At 32.5% G+C, this 19,851-nt stretch overlaps 2 protein-coding genes across 2 annotated transcripts in view; both read right to left on the minus strand.

Annotated features, from left to right (window-relative positions):
• LOC123704091 (talin-2) overlaps positions 1 to 534 on the minus strand; it is an 89,510-nt gene extending 88,976 nt beyond the window's left edge. Inside the window, exon 1 of the mRNA XM_045652358.1 lies at positions 300 to 534. The gene's annotated coding sequence lies outside the window, so the exon portion shown is untranslated. The remainder of the gene's footprint in view (positions 1 to 299) is intronic.
• A 1,073-nt stretch (positions 535 to 1,607) lies between these two features.
• On the minus strand, positions 1,608 to 2,487 carry LOC123704097 (kallikrein-5-like). Its single transcript, XM_045652365.1, has one exon. The coding sequence runs from the start codon at positions 2,454 to 2,456 to the stop codon at positions 1,608 to 1,610; it is 849 nt and encodes a 282-aa protein (XP_045508321.1). The 5' UTR covers positions 2,457 to 2,487.
• Positions 2,488 to 19,851: the final 17,364 nt, after the last annotated feature.

The following is a 19,851-nucleotide window of genomic DNA, read 5'->3' on the forward strand; positions in this document are numbered from 1 at the left end:
ACGCCCAAAACTCCTAAACATAAAATAATGTCGTATTCAAGTTCCATACAGCTTTCGATCGATATATTTATACGAAATCCTGAAAGCTCCATACAAGATGGCGGGAATATAACCCGACCAAATGAAGTAGAACGGGAATAAGTGGAACGGCAACGCTAATGACCCGACCTAAATTTGGACGGGTTATACGTCTGATCAGACAGATGTATGGATTCTTATTTCGTACTCGATTTATATAAAGATATGAACATTATTAATATCTCTACGCATTACTTTTGTCGTTATCTTCGTTTACTTACCGTTTCCGTAGTTGTTTGGGACTTTTAAAACCACAAAACACTTAATTTTTAACACAAGCACTCACACGCCCTTCAGTATGTAACAACATCACGAGAACACTGCGCCCTCTAGCGCAGAGTTAATTCGAAATATTCTTCACCTGACGCTAAGTTCACACTAGTGTTAATTGAATTTTGCTGGTTAATTATGACTCTGTTTATAATATTGCGTGTATATCATTAAATTTGTGAGTAATAGATAAGGGAATGCGTACTCGGATATAATATGTTTTAATTCATGAAGCGCATAGCTTCATTTTAGCCGCATTTGCCACTTTAGAACTGAAGTATTGATTTTGTCCAACGCAGCTGATTCATTGTGGCCGTACGTAATCAAGAGAGCGAATTCGCGCAATTTTGTAATACGAGAGAACGTCTGAGTCATCATTATTTTTGCTCTATTATATACAATAACATGCTAAACAGGTAGAATTTACTCGCATAGGTACATTAACCGCGAATTAAAAATGCAGGCTAATTATTATTTTTTAACTACCTAGGTAGGTATTTTGTGTAATTTGTTTTATGCTTTTGACCTGACAAATAACAATAAGAAGGTGTCTAGGTAGTACATCGATCTAGTAAACTAGATGGATGTAGAAGAGATCGTTTTCACACAAAAATCAAATCGAACCTCTATCACCACTCACAAGGCACATCACAAGGACTGAAGCCAAGTTCCTACTTTTAAATTGTGTCATAAATGTATTTTATATACCAACGAAATCCTACCTATGTACATCTGTATCTCTTTAACGAGGTAGGTACCTAGGTACCTATAAATGTTTCATTACGAACTTGATAGGTAGATGATACGATTTTGACTGTTAATGATAATTCAAATATCAGTATAATACATAACATGCCTATACGCTATACCCCGGTTATTAACGATACAAAATCATTCAAAATACTAAATTATTAGTACGATTTACGAAAACAATATCGTCAAATTTAATATTTCCTTCCTATTTGGTCGTACAAGCAGACTTGGCACGTATCTTGCTATGAGAATTCGGACAGGCGCATTAAATTAACAGCTTTATGAATGCGGATGTCTACTGGATATACCGCCAGTAGGGAATAATATTATAGTGGCATTAAATTTTTGCAATGTTTCTAATAATTTGATGCTGGATCGATGGATGATGGATGATTTTAACGTAGCTTTTTAGTCATATGCGGTATCGGTAGTTATAACTTCATAAATGCGTGTGTTTACAAAATAAAACTTTTAACAAAAAACAATATATTTTTACATTATAAAAATCATCCATAAAACGTAGTATGAGTCAATTTCAAAACCCAAGTAGCGAAATACGAAACATTTGTAAATATTGCTAATTTAACTTCACAATCACGCGGCTTGAGAGCCAGCACACCCGCCAACTTATCCCCTGTGTACAAAGGTCCGAATTCATGTACAAAACAATCTTCATAATCAGACATGTCTACACATATTAAGCTCTCATCTATTTGTACACCAAAGCTCTCATAACATCGGCTGTTGGGCGCGAATTTCAATTCAAAACTATCGAAATCATTTATCAAATAAATGCGCCTGTCCATTGTAGACACAGTTTTCCAAATGCTCGCATCAAAATGCAAAACCTGCCTTTCGTCGAACGTGGACGAGCGTAACGTGGTAGGTAATTCTATATTGAATTTAGCAACTGCTATATCATACATGGGCATCGTGTTATTCGGGTTAAATTTTTCGTGTATCCTCCAATACAGAATTGGGTATGACGCACTGATATTTCTCGCGAAGTCGTGGAGTAAGAGCACTCTATGCGTCGCGCCCTTTTTTCTGCAATGCGCAGAAGTTACGATCCATTTTACGAGGACGACGCTTGCGAAACAGGCGAATGACCATTGCGAGGACGTATTCCTGGCGATAGCAGCCACGTATGGATACCTTTCTGCTATAGACACACTGCTATTATCATTTAGAGAGATAACAGCTATGGATTTAGCGACATGGTACACTCCTGCGCCGGGCAAGTAGTCCCGTTTTCTCTCTTCCACGGTTATTTCTGTTGCAAATTTGACCATGACGCACACAGCCATGATGGCAACTAATACGATTGCTGTTAAGATAATACATGCTGCTTTCATGTTTTTGGAATGGTTTTATGCAAAATCCAAGTTGTACATTTCATGTGGTTGTCATATTTGTGGCAATGGTAATTTGGCATTGATTAGAAATTGCTCTATCTCTATGGTAAGGTTACACTTGGTTACATTCAAACTCAAAACTCAAACATTTATTTATTTTATTCAATTAGACTTAAGTATTAAAAAAAACTATTAACAGTATAGGTAATTGGCTACGCCTTTGAAATCATTTGAACCTCACACTTTTTATGGTGCTTCTAATCTCATTAACTAAACATTATTTTTCAGTAAATTCCGGAAAAATTACGTAGGTATGTTACAACAAAATATTTTTAAGTTGTCTGTAGTACAATGGACCAAACGTCCTATATTAAGATTTCAATCTGAATCATATCTGCTAAAGATAAGTGAATTCTCTTATATGTATTGATTATTTCAAAAATGCAAATACAATTCAATCCTCGGCCAAAGTATGGTATGTGTCACACAGTCACATGACAACCAAACTTAGGGCTGTGAGAGCTTTGCAAAATATTGACCTCTCCATTGATTTGCTAAGTGACTATCGGCTTATCGACATTGCTTTAAGGTACTGGAAGAGACTAACATAAATTATTTATGTAATTAGCTGGAATGAAAATACGCGTATCTACAGAATATAAGTACCTACCTATAGAACTATACTACACGTGTGTTCAATAAAGGTTTTGGTCTTTTGCTGTGTTGATAAAATTTTTGTTTAGCATGATAACATGTTCAAAATTGACAATTTTAATATTGTATTTCTAAGACGTGACGTTTCTCACTAAATTTTGAATTGTTTTTGTTATTATTTTTATTAAAAAAAGACGTATAAAAGTGCGTCTGTTCATTGAACAGATTTAGGTAGGTACCAAGGATAATAATTTACGAGAAGTAACTAAATAATAGTCATAAAGCAGAAACAAAAAAAAATAATTCAGGATTACATTATGAAGTGTAACAGTTACCATATTTTGGCTCTTCCAGTACTCTACATCAACAACAAAAGAAAGGGATTGACTGTACATATTTGTAAAGATTTGTTCACCACGCTACGTCGACGAGGGCCCCAACTCCTAAATGATATTTATGACAACCACGACTATGTTACATGGTGCGTGGATTCTTTTAGACGATTACTTCAATGGGGGACTGAATGTTATTCATATTTGTGAAAATTTACAGTTTTGTTTTTGAAATGTGCAATTTTGTATCCTTCGGTGACCACACTCCCTAAGTGTTCAAATAAATAGCGTGTAGCATATTCTAATGAATAATTAACTTTTAAATTAGTTTTAGCACTTTTCAGTTCATCGTTACAAATCTATACTATAATATCTATACTAATATTATAAAGCTGAAGAGTTTGTTTGTTTGTTTGAACGCGCTAATCTCGGGAACTACTAGTCCGATTTGAAAAATTCTTTCGGTGTTAGATAGCCCATTTATCGAGGAAGGCTCTAGAGTCTAGGATATAATATAACATCATGCTAAGACCAACAGGAGCGGAGCCACGCGGGTGAAACTGCGGAGCGCAGCTAGTTATCATATAAAAAAATCATATCTTTTCTACTTGTCTAAAAACGTTTTTCAATATTTCTCTTATAGTAAGAAGTGGGTAGGTAGGTAAGAAAATACAATGTTTCGCGAAAATCAAAGTTAATCAACCCTCCGCGAATAAAACTATTTTATATAAATTATATTATCTGCAGAACAATAAAAACAAGTTACGATTGGGGTTGCTATCTCTATCTGTTTCGATATTTTTGGGGAGATAACTGTGCGAAACTAACTTGGCAAAAGTTGTTTTTCTGTAGAATTGTTTTACTTTTAAGCACTGAATATAAATTTAAACTTTAAGTTTTTTTTAGGTTCAAACACTATTTTTCCATGTTTGTCTTCCAAATTGTTCAAACTCAAACATTTATTTATTCAAAAAAAAAATGTGTGCGTGTAGGTACTAGTGTACACACGTAATAAGTGAAACTTCTTTATGACCTTATTTTTCAAAAAATAATTTACTATAATATAGTATTTAGTAAAGTTACTTTACAGAAATACATCGAATCACGCGTGGTAGGGATAAGAAAAAGATGGCGCGTAACGGAAAAATGTCACGCGCAACGAAAATATGTTACACTAAATTTTTTTCCAACCCTGATAAAGAAGTTTCACTTCAATCATACTTCTTCTAGAAGCACTTTAGAATCGTCATTAGGTACTTACCTACATATTTTTTTTACGTTTACCTACCACCGATTCGGAAAGCAGTGTGTTGCATAATAAATTATTTTTTGAAAAATAAGGTCATAAAGAAGTTTCACTTCTTACGTGTGTACACTAGTACACGCACACTTTTTTCTTTTACTTTTAGTATCATGTTTGTAGGTACTCCGTATTCTGTGATAAAGTACATAGGTACCTATAGCGTGAATGGAAATTAACTCTAATTGTAAATAGAGCACGTCTATATTTAAATATGTACTTATGTTTTCGTCTAAAGTGGATTAATGAACTCTATATCTTATCATCTAACAACCCCCACTAAAAATAAACAAAATTATAATTTTTTAACTGATTTATCTTACTAAACCCATTAAGAATTTCCACTTCATATTTCACCGCTATTTGGCTGTGATTGCTGTTAATTCATTAGTGCGATGTAACAGGGGTGGTTATAGTTATGAATAATATTTTTATTACTGTAGGGGAGGATCCCGGTTTGCGATTTTCGTGACGATTTATGAAATACTTTGGGGATGTGATTGGCTAGAATTAAGTAGACGTGTTTCTTGTGTTTTATTTTTGGTAAATACAACACAAGAAATACGTCATAGCTCTACGATATTAAATTACTGTAGAGTAAATAAATAAGGCCTTCTTGGAATAAGAAATACGTATGTGGAAATACATGATTTTAGCTGTTATCTCGACATTACAAACAATTTAAAACGAACGGGTCACAGGTAGACTGAGACTGTTAACCTGTACGCGAAAATGTAGTTTATTTTCTTAAACTTGGTCCAAATTAAAATCTATCCTTTTTGTTTTTTATAATAGATAATATGATGTAAGTACCTAGCTTATCAGTACTAAGTATAATAAAAAAATGTGTGCGTGTACTAGGGTACACACGTAAGAAGTGAAACTTCTTTATGACCCTATTTTTCAAAAAAATAATCCTACTAATATTATAAATGCGAAAGTTTGTATGGATGTATGGATGTATGGATGAATGGATGTATGGATGTTTGTTACTCTTTCACGTAAAAACTACTGAACCGATTACAATGAAATTTAGCACACATATAGAGGGTAACTTGGATTAACACATAGGATAGTTTTTATCCCGGAAATCCCTCGGGAACGGGAACTATGCGGGTTTTCCTTTGCAAACGCGGGCGAAGCCGCGGGCGGAAATCTAGTTTATTATATAGGTAGGTATGCAACTTTACTTAAATACGTCGAATCACGCGTGGTAAGGTAAAATTTTTAATAAATCTAAGTTTTAATCAACTCAAAATTAAACCGCCAAAATATTCTATGCAGAATTGCAGATAGACTGAAAAAGCTACATAGAATTGCAGATAGAATAATTTCTCTACTAAAATGATTTTAAATATTATGCAAAAATCTCTGTAACATCACTTTAGACTGCCACAAACAAACACAAATGGTGTTATGCACTTTACGTAATGAATAACATGTTGTGTAACATATCTTATTATGGGAACAAAAAAACAAATTGAGAAGCTTGAAAAACAGCAAAACATAGAAGTGTCAATTAAGGGTACGGTCCTGCAACGTGTTAATGAAGCCCGCAATCTAGGAATTATATTTGACGAAGGTTTGAGGTTTGAAAAGCATGTGAACAAAACAATTTCAAATTGTTTTTATCGTCTTAAGGTCCTATATCGTCTGAAGCGTTATATAAATTCTGAAGTAAAGGTCAGATTATGTGAAACATTAATTCTCTCAAAATTTGATTATGGAGATACTGTATACGGTCCTCGTTTACTTAAAAGAACTAAGAATGCTATTCAGCGGGTTCAAAATGCATGTGCTCGATTTTGCTGGAACATACCTTCTAGGCATCATATATCACCTTATCTTAATAAAGCCAAAATATTAAACATGGAAAATCGACGGCACATGCATTTTGCCACCTTACTATTTGGGATAGTAAAGTCTACTAAACCTGAGTATCTCCATGATAAAATAATTTGGGGGCGTAATATAAACAGCAGATATAATACTAGGGCAACTCCGTACATAATGTATTTTCAAAAATTTCATACAAACGCATTCAGAGGCAGTTTTAAGTACAATGCAACTAAATGTTGGAACAACCTGCCTCCGCCTTATCGCAACATTCAATCTGTGACTAATTTTAAAAATAAATATAAAAATTATCTAATCGTAAGGCAGGTAGGCCAGCTTTAGTTGCATGGTAACTAAATATGTTTCGCATTGTTTGATCTCCTTACAACCTAGTCAATATATATGTAGTAAAGTTACTATAATTCTATAATATACAAATTATAATGTAATTATGTATATTGTATATTTATGTAATATGTTTTCTTTTTTTAAATATATTAATTATTTATGTATACCTTTTGCTTTCTCAAAACTATATACTTAAATATATTATGTAAAAAATTTACACTGTGCCTTTGACTGTCGAGGAGGGCCCACTGAAAACCGGTGCTGCGATGCCTCTGCATCACAGAATATCACCGAGTGGTTTCCTTTTTATTTAATGTTTGATGCTGCACAGACCCTATGTGTTTTAGGTTTAATTATTAGTATTTAATATAATTTTCTGTTTTCTTCGCATCCAAACTTTATTGTATCTTACTATTCTCAATTTTTTTTCCTGTGTGGCAAGACATTAAAATAAATGTATTTTCTTCTTCTTTCTTCTTTCTTCTTCTTCTTAATCCGGTTATGCTCGGATTTTCTGCTGCTAATATGAAAATACGAAGATTAATTTTGTTTATGGTTTATGTAGAAAATAAGTTGGTGGTGTTATTACCTATGTTCTTTATTTTACAGCATACCTATGTAGGTAAATAAATAACTAATTCATGATTCTTTATTTATTAGGTATAAACATTTAGGTAATATGGTATAAAGATGTTACATTTGTAATACTAATAATAATATGTATATCTTTATTTCAATACATTCTATTTTTTAAATATTGGCGCGCTTTTCACCATAAATTATAGATATTATGTCAAATGTCAAATTTTAAGAGTTGCCGAAACTAAACTTTAATTGAAGCTAAGTAGGTAGTAGGTAGGTACCTATGTTGTAAAATATCGTAAATAACAATAGAGGAAGATTATACTGTGATTGTCTTGACTTGTTTTCAGGTAGGTACTTACCTAAAGTTTTTGTAATAGTACCTATAACCCATTGACCACCGAGCGGCCCAATGAGACCACGATCCACGACACAATATAGATTTTCTATTGTGTCTGTGATTCCGGGGGCTGAGGCATAGGTAAGTATTAACATGTGATGTGTTGATAAACTCGATACCTACCTAGAAGTTTATTTCTTACCGTTGAAGTATAAATCCTGTCATAACTTTTCGTCTGTAATAAGTAAATTGAATAATAGTGAATTTGAATAGTAATAGCTGTGGACAGTTGCAGTGGTTTTATCCGCCGCGTGAAACCGCGGGGCACAGCTAGTATTTCTATATGTAACAGACACAAGAAATGCGACTCATCCCGAACCCCACATATAAATCAAAGTTACATTTAGTTTTATCTGCCATCATCCCTCTATTGGAAATAAATTGAGATACATTACACAAGTTTACAAAATATTGATACTAGCTTTCTTCCCGCGGCTTCGCTCGCTTTCTCTTAAACCTAAGAAATCATATACTAAAACCTTCCTTTATAATCACTCTAACTATTAAAAAAACCGCATCAAAATCCGTTGCGTAATTTTAAACATTTAAGCATACAAAGGGATATAGGGTCGACAGAGAAAGTGACTTTGTTTTATAATAAGTACCTAGTGATATTTAAATATATAACATGGCTTTGTCTGTATATTACATAATCTGTGGTGTGTATCAATTATCAAACAATTGCAAAGATTTGTACAATAATTATGTAGGTAGTACATAGTAACTAAATGCAATAATTAGACTTGTTTTAGAAGTGGCAAGCGATCGTCATATTATTTACCTTATTTATCTGTTCCGTGTTATTTACCATCGTCTCGGAAATTTCTATAGAGATCCCTCAAGAAACTGCTTTAGAAGATTTTTTTTTATTATTGTAAAATAAAGTAGTTATGTACATGCTCTCTCAATAAAATTACCATTAAAAATAATACCTATATAAGTTTTGAATTGGGACTAATATAGTAAATTTTGACGTTTGCTCATATAATTTTATAGAAAGAAAGAAAGAAAGAAATCATTTATTTCAACACACACAACTCACAAGTACATAATAAACATTACAAAGTACGAATTTAAAAAAAAATAAGAAAAAAATAAAGTAAAGTAAAACAAAATATTAATAAAACCATCAAAATATGTGAGGTTGCGTGCGCCAAAAAAGGATGCCTAGAATAATGGATGATATATAGGTATCTATAACTCAAAAATTTGATATTTCTCTAAATACTTACATTGCATACTTACGACATTACATACTTTTGGGGCTATAATAAAATCAAATTCAGTAACGAAACAACTCGTAACATTACAATAAATATCTGTGGGGTACTGCTATCAGTTTAACATTATTTATTGATATCTTACCATTCCTTTTTATTCAATAGAACCCTGGGGTAAAAATTGTAAAAATATTTAAGTATAAAACTGTTCTCAGTGTGTGATGTGTCACACTAAAAATGCATTAGATACGAGGTTCGACGAATATTATTAGGTACCTACCACGATATTTTTTTTTCTTATTTAAATTATAATTAGTTACTATGTACTAGGTTTCCGCCCGCGGCTTCGCCCGCGCAATCAAAGAAAAACCCGCATAGTTCCCGTTCCCGCGGGATTTCCAGGATTGCGTCATTTCCCGGGATAAAATGTAGCCTATGTCCTTTCTCGGGTATCAAAATATCTCCATACCAGTCATTAAAAACAACGAAATATCAAACTACCCTCGATAGTATAATGAAATCAACCCCAAATGAAACATAGAGACAATAAAAATTATAACGACGTCACTCCATTAACAAGTAGATATGATATTGTTAACATTAAATTTTGTTTTGTTAGTGACGATGTATTTGAGAGTTTTTAGACTACATTTAGACAGAGCTCTAGATGTCGGTTTGGTTTAATGCTCTAAGGTTTGAACATACGCACATCAACAAAGTCAAGGTATATTCTGTCAAGTACCTATCTAAAAATCTATGAAGAATTTTGCTATGTAGTAAATGGAAGAATAATAGATTATTTTTAGATACAGTCCCTAATACAAAATAAAAACATTTCATGATTTTATTTAATTTTCATTGTTAATGTTAATTTTTCTCTCCATGGTGGAAACTTGGATGATAAGGATTTTAATATAAAATAAAAAATCCCTCCAATTCTTGGTACACTAGAAAACCATAACCCTCATTCTATAATAGTCGAGCAAAACAGTAATTTTTAAACAGGAACTTTATCGACTGCCTGATTTATATTTCATAAAATATATTAATAAATAATATGAATATGACTTAATTACTTATAATAAAAGAGCAAAATAATATTGATCCTGCTCGATCAATTCTGTATATTCTTCAAAGTTTTCATAAACTGTATCATTTTTTTTCTATATTTGACGTATATTTTTCGACTATACCAAATGCCCCCACCATACGCAACTGTTTCTTTTCCCAGCGTCTGGGGACAAATAACATTTGTTATTTTAACCATTAGCAATTATTAATGTTTTAATCGCAGCTGTTAATGTTTTATCCGTGACGAGCGCAAAGGGAATATTGTGTTAAGAAAAGTATTTTTATACAAATTGTCATGGAAGATTGTCAATGTTCTTCAAGAGTTGCAATGTTGGTTGCTGTGCCGCGCGGTTTTACCCGCGTGGCTCCGCTCCTGTTGGTCTTAGCGTAATGATATATTATAGCCTATACTATAGCCTTCCTCGATAAATGGGCTATCTAAAACCAAAAGAATTTTTCAAATCGGACCAGTAGTTCCTGAGATTAACGCGTTCAAACAAACTCTACAGCTTTATAATATTACTAGCTGCGCTCCGCGGTTTCACCCCCGTGGCTTCACTCCTGTTGGTCTTAGCGTGATATTATATAGCCTAAAGCCTTCCTCGATAAATGGGCCACCTAACACCGAAATAATTTTTCAAAACGGACCATTAGTTCCTGATATTAGTGCGTTCAAACAAACAAACAAACTCTTCAGCTTTATAATACTTAGTATAGAATATAGATAGTATAGATTTAGGTGGATGAAAAAGAAACTTGTCTGAAGTAGGTAAGAGATTTTATTTCAATAATTCGGAAAACTTACCCTTTATTTAATTTTACATACCTACATATATAGCGTCAGTTAAAAATTATATACTTACCTACTGACCAAAATAAAATTGAATACCTATATGTAATTGTATTTTTTTATTTTATCATGTAATATACCTAGTCTTTAAAGCTGTGAAAGTGTTGTTTGTTTATGTCTATAGGTACATATGTTTATGTAGAGCTATACAATAGTAAAATAATTGAAAACGGTCGAGTACTTTTTGAGTTTCAGACAAAAATACAATTCCTCACTATAATATTAGTGCAGATAGTGAAGTTGCTACAAAAATATCTTCCAATCAATCATTAGCAGACAAAGCAATATGACTTGCTAGTCGCGACTCCGTAACAATAAAAGTTCCCGCGAACAAAGGGGACAGACAGACAAATTGTAGACAACTATTGTGACTATGTTGCAAGGAAAGAGCGGATAACCCCATTTCACAGTAAAATTCGACTAATCATTTTGGAAGCTCTTTTAAATCATCATTTATGTATTTAGAAATTAGTCTCCTTTTATTTAGTTTGAAGTGAAAAGGAAAAGGATAAAACTTTGCAAATATTCATGTGATTATATACCTATACCACATGATTATTATAGTACTAATTTTTATACTCCCGAATATTGCGTACAAGTTGTTTGAATTGTTTTATTATTTATTACAAAAAAGAGCGGGTCAGAAGATTCAAAGACTGAAAAAATCGTCGCCTTACTGCGTGACGTGACGGTATTGCTATGACGCGACCATGAAATTTAATCTCAATTCGCCTAAAGAAATTTTTACTTAAAAAAATACTTATTTAGATAATAAACATACAGCCACCCTAACAACTATAGCTGTCAGATAGCGGAAGTGACGTCACGCCGGATCCTCCGCGCCGGAAGCTGCGTCATCTGTTCCCAGTAATGGTTCTTTCTTGAAGGCTTCAGTGAGTTCGCCGAATTGTTTTTATTTGTTACTAGAAAATGCCCGCGAATTCGTCTACTTAATGATTTTTGGCAAGCTTTTCCGTTAAAAGGTAGTTATTTTTTCCACTGTAAGTAGGTACTTGACAATGTATTTATGTATTTATTCCTCTATTGTACCAAAGGTTGTCTGGAAGAAATCGCTCTAAGCGATAAGACCGCCAATTGTACTTGTGTAAGTTACATTTTAAGTGTTTGTATTTCTTGTTTTGTTATCTTTAAGTGCAATAAAGTAATTTATCGTTAAATTTGTATGGACCAATTTATCGATTTATTTACGAACATATGAATATTTCTTAGTTCAACCAGAGCAAACAGACACTAATAATTAAAATAAAGGCTTAATTAGATTTAATTTATTAATTAAAATTGTTTACCAAAAAGATGCTGTTAAGAAAATACACAAAATACATACACACCACAATATGGTTTCTTCTTATCTATACTAATATTATAAAGCTGAAGAGTTTGTTTGTTTGAAAGCGCTAATCTCGGGAACTACTGGTCCGATTTGAAAAATTCTTTCGGTGTTAGATAGCCCATTTATCGAGGAAGGTTATAGGCTATATTATATCATTACGCTACGACCAACGGGAGTGAAACCACGCGGAGCAGCTAGTCATTAAATACATGCGTAAGTTTAAAAAGTACCTATTTAAAATAGTACAAGTATAATACTATCAAATTTTATCAGCAATGTTTGGTATAGCGACTTCATATTTATATAGAAAAACAATTAGCTCCACCAATACAAATTAGGGCTGCCACCAGAAACTTATTCTTTCCATCAGATCCAAATAATATATCAAAAAACCCAAGTCACTGCAGTAGGTACTACAAAAGATTCTCAAAATGAAGTGTAACCCATAAATCAGAGCCCTCCGCTATGCCTCATTGAATATCCACATCTACATGTCTAACATGCGTGTATTTTTATAGATGTGCCGATAGGAATGTAATAAATATGGGGATAATACAATTGAGATATAAAATGTGTGATATTTCACTGATGTTATGTAAAAAATTAGAAATATAACTGAAAATATAATATAAGGAGTTTTTTTTATTGCCTGATAGGGAAGAGCTTGACCACGATCTCGCCTGATGGTAAGCTGAGATGTGGCCTAAGATGGAGCGCGCTTCCCTAGAAGGTATCCGTAGTTCCTTAATAAACCGTTATTTCCCAGAACGGTGGAAGATTCTTTATTATGCAAATTAATCTTTATTTTTTTGCTGTTGTTTTAATGCTACGTAATGATCCATTTCTACACCTTCAAACTCAAACTCAAACATTCATTTATTCAATTAGACTGTAGTAAGTACTATTATGATAAATATCTCCATAGATACTGCGCTTCCCGAATAGGTGGTAAATGTTAAAAATACTTAAGTAATAATTACTTAGGTATTTTTAACATTTACCACCGATTCGGGAAGCAGTATCTATGGAGATATCTATCATATCTCCATAGATACTGCTACTACTGATCTATCATACTTCAACTATAGTTTACGTCTTGTATTCATTATTAAAAACATCTGCGTGTTTTTATGTAGTAAAGTTAATAACATTTTTAACATAACCACAGTAAATAATAATAGGTAATTACTAGTAACTACATGACCATAATTTAATACTGATTTTTTTATTATATCAATTCCATTTTCATAACTATGACTAATTTTTAATTTATTCATACGTTAATAGGTTTATTAGATAACTGCGACAAGTACATACATAAGAAAATGTTGACTGTAAGTTGTAACTATTATCGATTTAGATCTGTCTACCCCCGTCGCTTGGCGCCCATTAAATCCCAAACTTTCGATAAAATACTTTTAACTCGATTACTCCACCCCAAACTATTAAATTTGCGTTTGGCCAAATGCTGCAAACAGATAATTAAGTAAAATAGAATATAAATATATATTACGATTCCAATCCGTTGATTTTAAAGGGGTCGGTGCCGACATCTTGAAAAGCATTTAATCTAATGATATATTTTAATAAAAAGGTAATAAAAAACTGTGTGCATTGTGACTGTGCTTACGTAAATCAAAATCGAATTCCTAATTCTAAAACATGTCTGGAGCTACGCTATCCATTGGTGAAAATAAGTGCAGTCGTTTTTGAGTTTATCACAGACAAACTGACAGTCGTAGGTACCTAAGTCGTAACGAAAGACTTTGTTTCATTTCGGAAAAAATGCTGTTTGTAATCAAATGTAAGTACCTAATTATTTCATTAATATTGTTCGCAAATCTAAAATAATAGAGTATGATTTATCTTTTCGAATAGGTTCTCAACTAATATTGCCCAATACAAGTGAAGAAATTTAAATCTACATTCTGCTAAAGAAATTTGAATATTGAATTAAAAAAATATGCTTAAACGCGACTTTAGAGGGCTGAATAAAATCTCATATTTAATACCTACGTAACATTTTTATTGCACGCCTCATAAGCGAAGCGTTGAGGTGGGTACTACTGTCACTTCGCGCAAAACATGTGATTTTTCAAACTTAAAATGTCTTTATGTATCGTATATTGCACTTGTAAGATAATACATACACACACATATTAAGAAAAAACACTATTTTTAACGTTCATGATATTTTTGATGTCATTTTTGTTATTTAAACTAGTTAAAAAACAGTTTAAAAAAGTTCTGTCTTGGACGTCCGTGTGTCTGTATGTGCGGATCCTTTTTCTTGTTAACACGATAGCGACCGAAATACTTTACTAATCGAGTCTTTTTTTTTCTCTTACGCTTGAGTATGCTCAGGAATAGAACCCTTTCATTTTTCAGGGTCTGATTCGATGTGGTTTAATTGTTATTAAATAAACAAAAAAAAAAATATCGACTGTTCTCCATAATTTTAGTATATCTATTATCTATATATATATATTCTTTATTTTATTTTATTTTTTTATATTTATAGTGTACTCAAAATTCACCATTATAAACTCGATACTTTATACTATAATTCTTTAATTCTTTAATTCTTTATTTTTCAACACAAGTAATTTACAGGTATGTATACCCAAAACATTACAAGGCAGTTACTTAACTAAAATTACTATAAGCCAAGGTTTAAAAAAATAAGTTGGTAGTCAGTCCCTTAAACCTGCGCAGTTTCACATCTAGGTGGGGCCACAAGAAAAATAGCTTAATTATTACGGTACCGCTTTTTTCTTTACTTTTCCAACTGTTTTATTTTATTTCTTTTTTATATTTATAGTGTACTCTTTATTAATAATCAATTTTATTGTAAAGGATGAGATTATGAGGCGTGCACTTTTGGATTTTCCAAACTATTTTTTTATATTAACATACTTAGTTAAAATCAGTCAATGTTTTAGCAATCGGATACCTATAATATCCCACCAAAAACATAAATGTAAAAATTGGAGCCGAGTTCAATCGTTGACTTAATTTGCCAAAAAAAGAAATGAGATCTAAATGTGTGCCAAGTTCTGCAGACAGTCCAGAAATTTATTTACAAAAATGTATTAAGTTCTTAGGTTGACTGAAAACTCAATTGTTTTATTTTCCCTTAGAGAACAATGTTTATTCCAAAATATAACTTTTTTAATTTGAATAATATAATTATTTTCACAAAGCAAACAACTAATGATCTATTGAACCCCATAATTTGATGAGGCTAGTTTTTAGAACCTCACAAAATATAAACAGTGTGTAAAACTAAAACCTAAGAACTTAATACATCTTTGTAAATAAATTTCTGGACTGTCTGCAGAACTTGGCACACATTTAGATCTCATTTCTTTTTTTGGCAAATTAAGTCAACGATTGAACTCGGCTCCAATTTTTACATTTATGTTTTTGGTGGGATATCATTACTTTTTGTACAGAAAATTACTCTGCAAATTTGATTTACTTTATAAAATATATAATATGTACTTTTTATATACGATTTTTTTTTCTTGCGGTTTCTCTGTATGGTTTGTTTAGTATTATTTTCTATATTTTCTTGTATGTTATGAATGTCAGCGCACATTGCCCCGTCATTAAATGCAATTTTTTAAACTCGTTTTCTGTTTAAAAGATTACATGATTTTCTAAACATCCAGCGTGAATTTGTACACACACTATTACCAAGATGCAAAGATCGTTGTAGAAGAATCGTCGCCTTACTCCATGACGTTACGGTATTGCCATGACGCGATCTTGAAATTTTACTCTAAACGCGCCTAAAGATGTTTCACTCATATTAATATTACGCAAATTAAATCATTTTACCTTCGACGAAGCCTTCTTCCATTACACCATTTATGGTAATTATTTTTGCATGCTTGTATTGGCTAAACATGTTTGTGCTTTATTAATATAATTGTATCACCATTGAATACCATGTTTAAAGCAAAATAAAGATTTTATTTATTTATTTACACTGAAATTAAAACTAAACTAAACACTCATAAATAAAGAATAAATAAATGTGAATATGTAAAATTATATATTATTTTTAACTGTATGAGCAATAAAGGCAATATTTTTATTACAATTTTCTTTTATTTTACGTTTAATAACAGTTTTGAATAAAGAAATCATGCAATCGAAGTAATCCGCCCTAGCGATACTAGCGCGAGTGAGTGTGATGTCAGAGGCGCTTCGAATCTACAGATGTTTCGTCTAAACTTCAATAATCTATATCTCAGTCATTTATTGATGGATTTCAAAATTTTTTTCGGCCACTGATTAGTTTTGATCTATTTTTTAAGACTAGTAAGGTGAATATACTATTTTCTTTTTTTTTAAACTTTTCCATTTTTCCATACAAACAAAATTTGTCATTGAAAAAAAAATTAAATACAAATAAATTCAGTATTTTCTGATTTTTTCCTTTGTACACTCACTATTACCTAGTTGATTACAAAATTTGAACTTTCTAGGTCATCTGGAAGTAGGTTAGGTTTTGTATATGTCTATAAGTCAGTCAGTCTTAAAAATTGCGATTTTTGGATATTAATATTATCTACGCAACTGTTTAATCTGTATTTATGAAATTTAAGGTTCTTGTTTATCTTGAGGTCCTCTTGATATGTACCAAATTTGGTTTATATAACTTAAATAGTTTTCGAGTTATAAGGGGGTGAAAAGTGGCTCGAAATGGTTCGTGTAAATATACACACGGCTGCTGCTCGCCAGTTCTCTTCGCTTGAACTCGGCTTAACACGCTGCCGCGTGTCTAGATAATGTAGGTATTCCTATTACATACTGTTTTGAACGTACAAAAAACATTATCTTTCTTTGATATAGGTACCTAATTATTTATAGCTGTTGAAAAACGTTTACAATTTAATTATCACTTGATTATGTCAAAAAAAAAACTAAGTTTTCTATTTGCTGATTGCTATCAATTTATACTAAAAGATTTTCTCGTTCCGTTTTCGACCGGAATCGGATGAAAATTTATCTAAATAGCTGCTCCGGCGGACGTTGTTCTTCACTATTGTCCCTTTTTCGTGCTTTCTCTCCATAAGAACCTTCCTTGTGTTATCAAAAACGTTAAAAAAAATTCCCAAATTTGTTTTCGTTCTAGAGGTTTACGCATAGCATCACATTTGGCGATTCATTTTTATTATAAAGATAGTCTAGGTCATTCACTGAGCAATAACTTTAATTACTTACATACTGGTAGAATTTTCAGAATTGAGTGCCTAGTGTGTATTAGGTATTTTCAAACGCTCTCGGGTTCGAATGCTGACGCGTGAATAAAAATTCTACCCTAGTTTTATTACAGACAATAACCATATATCTTAAATTAGAAGATCTAAGTCCATCTGTAGATCAAATTACGATAAAGATCCAGTTACCATACAGGGAGAGATGTTAATTGGGGTGAAAAACACCCCAAATGCCTGGTCAGTTTGCAACTCGATTGTGATCTTAATGGTAGCTGTTAAATTGTGGTAATTTTAATATATTAATGAGATTAATAATATTATTTTCCGGAACAATATTGAACCATCTTCCACGATCTTAAATAAACTTTTCTACTGTACCTACCTACCTATGAAGTGGAAGCTAAGTATTGACCGAAATAATTTACCAATAGCTGATATACTATCAAATGAGAGATGTAAAAATAGAGAAACAGAAAGTTAAAAACCACAAATGAAATTTAGACGTAAATAAAATCCTCCTCCGTACCATTTCCACCCACAAGCACAGTAGGTATTAAATAATTATGACGTAACCAATAGCTCTCTGCTATAACCTAAAGCTAGCTATAACACAATTATGTGCCACCTTACAAGTACCTACACAAAATAACAAAGAAGCAGACATGCATTGTAAATCGTAATGCATGTCTGCGTAAGAAATTGAAACCTACACGAACTCTCACGTCAAAACCCTTTTACGCCCTTTTAACAAAAATTAGAGACAATACGTTGACAATACGTAATAGACCATAGACAAAAGATGCACTTAGTACAAATTATACATCAGTGTCAATTTTACACTAAAATAAACACATGAAGGCTTTAAAATATCACGGGGTGAAAAGCAAAATGGCCGACAGCAGCCCACCTGTAGATCTCGCCTCTGATTGGTCGATACGGCCCCTACCTTTGACTTTAAACTTTCCATTTACCTTGGTATATAGACTATGTTCCTAGAATTTTCCTTGAGAGGTAAATAGAGAATGATATTGTAAAGGAAGGAACCTTGTTAAGTTTCTGGATTGTAGACAGGTACTTATGTAACGACGCGGACGCTACAAGAGTCTAGACTCTATGTTGATTTGATCATTCTATAAACAATTACCTAGGTAGGTACCTACTAGTTATAAAAAGCTTATAAAATACATACCTAATATTGTTCCTAACTACTCAGTACTTATCAGTATGTTTTAGTTTATATGTGTTTTGTTAATTAATATTAAATTATAATGTAGTACCTACCTAAGACTTATGACTTACTAGCTGTTCCCCGCGGTTTCACCCGCAATTGCTCCGCTCCTGTTCGTCTTAGCTTGATGATATATAATTATATAGCCTATAGCCTTCATCAATAAATGGGCTATCTAACACCGAAATAATTTTTCAAATCGGACTAGTAGGTAGGTACCTAGTTCCCGAGATTAGCGCGTTCCAACAAAGAAACTCTTCAGCTTTATAATATTAGTACATATAGATGACTTATTATTGACCCACGAAAAACCCGCGGGTAAATCAAGCATTTCTATATATCTCATATTTATATACAAAGTAAGCTACATCACTGTAAATAATCAACAAAATTCGTTCAGAGGTCACATAGGAATGAAAAATAGGTAGCTTTTAACTCATGAAAAATTCTTAAAATCGTCTAACTACCTTTTTTTTTTTTAGTGGGGAAATCTTGCATAGATACCCACGGCCTCCGGGGAAGAGGCCGTGGGTTATGTCGGATTCCTACCGACCAAAACCCCACTGTGTTCCGTCAAGCCGCATCAGCGACAGGGCCACGGGTATGTGTAGAATTCATCCGTGACCCATCGTCTAACTACCTAGCTAGCAAAAATAAAAGCCCTATAGTTTAACATGAAATATGTTATAGGCCGAAATAGAAATGCATGTTCGTAAATAAACCTAACAAAGACGTATAGATAGGTGGGTAAGTACTACCACTATCACAAGCAACCCCAACCCATACTTTGCACAATAAAATATAGGTATGAAACAATCCGCATTGCACTATTCCCCATAGCAACTGATTTAACAAAATTAGGCACTTTTATTCCTCGCCAGACCCTTAATCCTTATCAACAATATTAAGCGCAAGCAAAACTTTTGTGATAAACATAAATCTATTATAATAGGCTCTATACGGAAGCTGAAACTGCGTCGCGTCGCCCGTCT

Source organism: Colias croceus, chromosome 28, assembly GCF_905220415.1.
Source record: "Colias croceus chromosome 28, ilColCroc2.1".
In the NCBI taxonomy this organism is placed as follows: Eukaryota; Metazoa; Arthropoda; class Insecta; order Lepidoptera; family Pieridae; genus Colias; species Colias croceus.

Excerpts from the sequence above, each read along its gene's own strand:
- LOC123704097 (XM_045652365.1), bottom strand. The coding sequence starts at position 2,456 with ATGAAAGCAGCATGTATTATCTTAACAGCAATCGTATTAGTTGCCATC.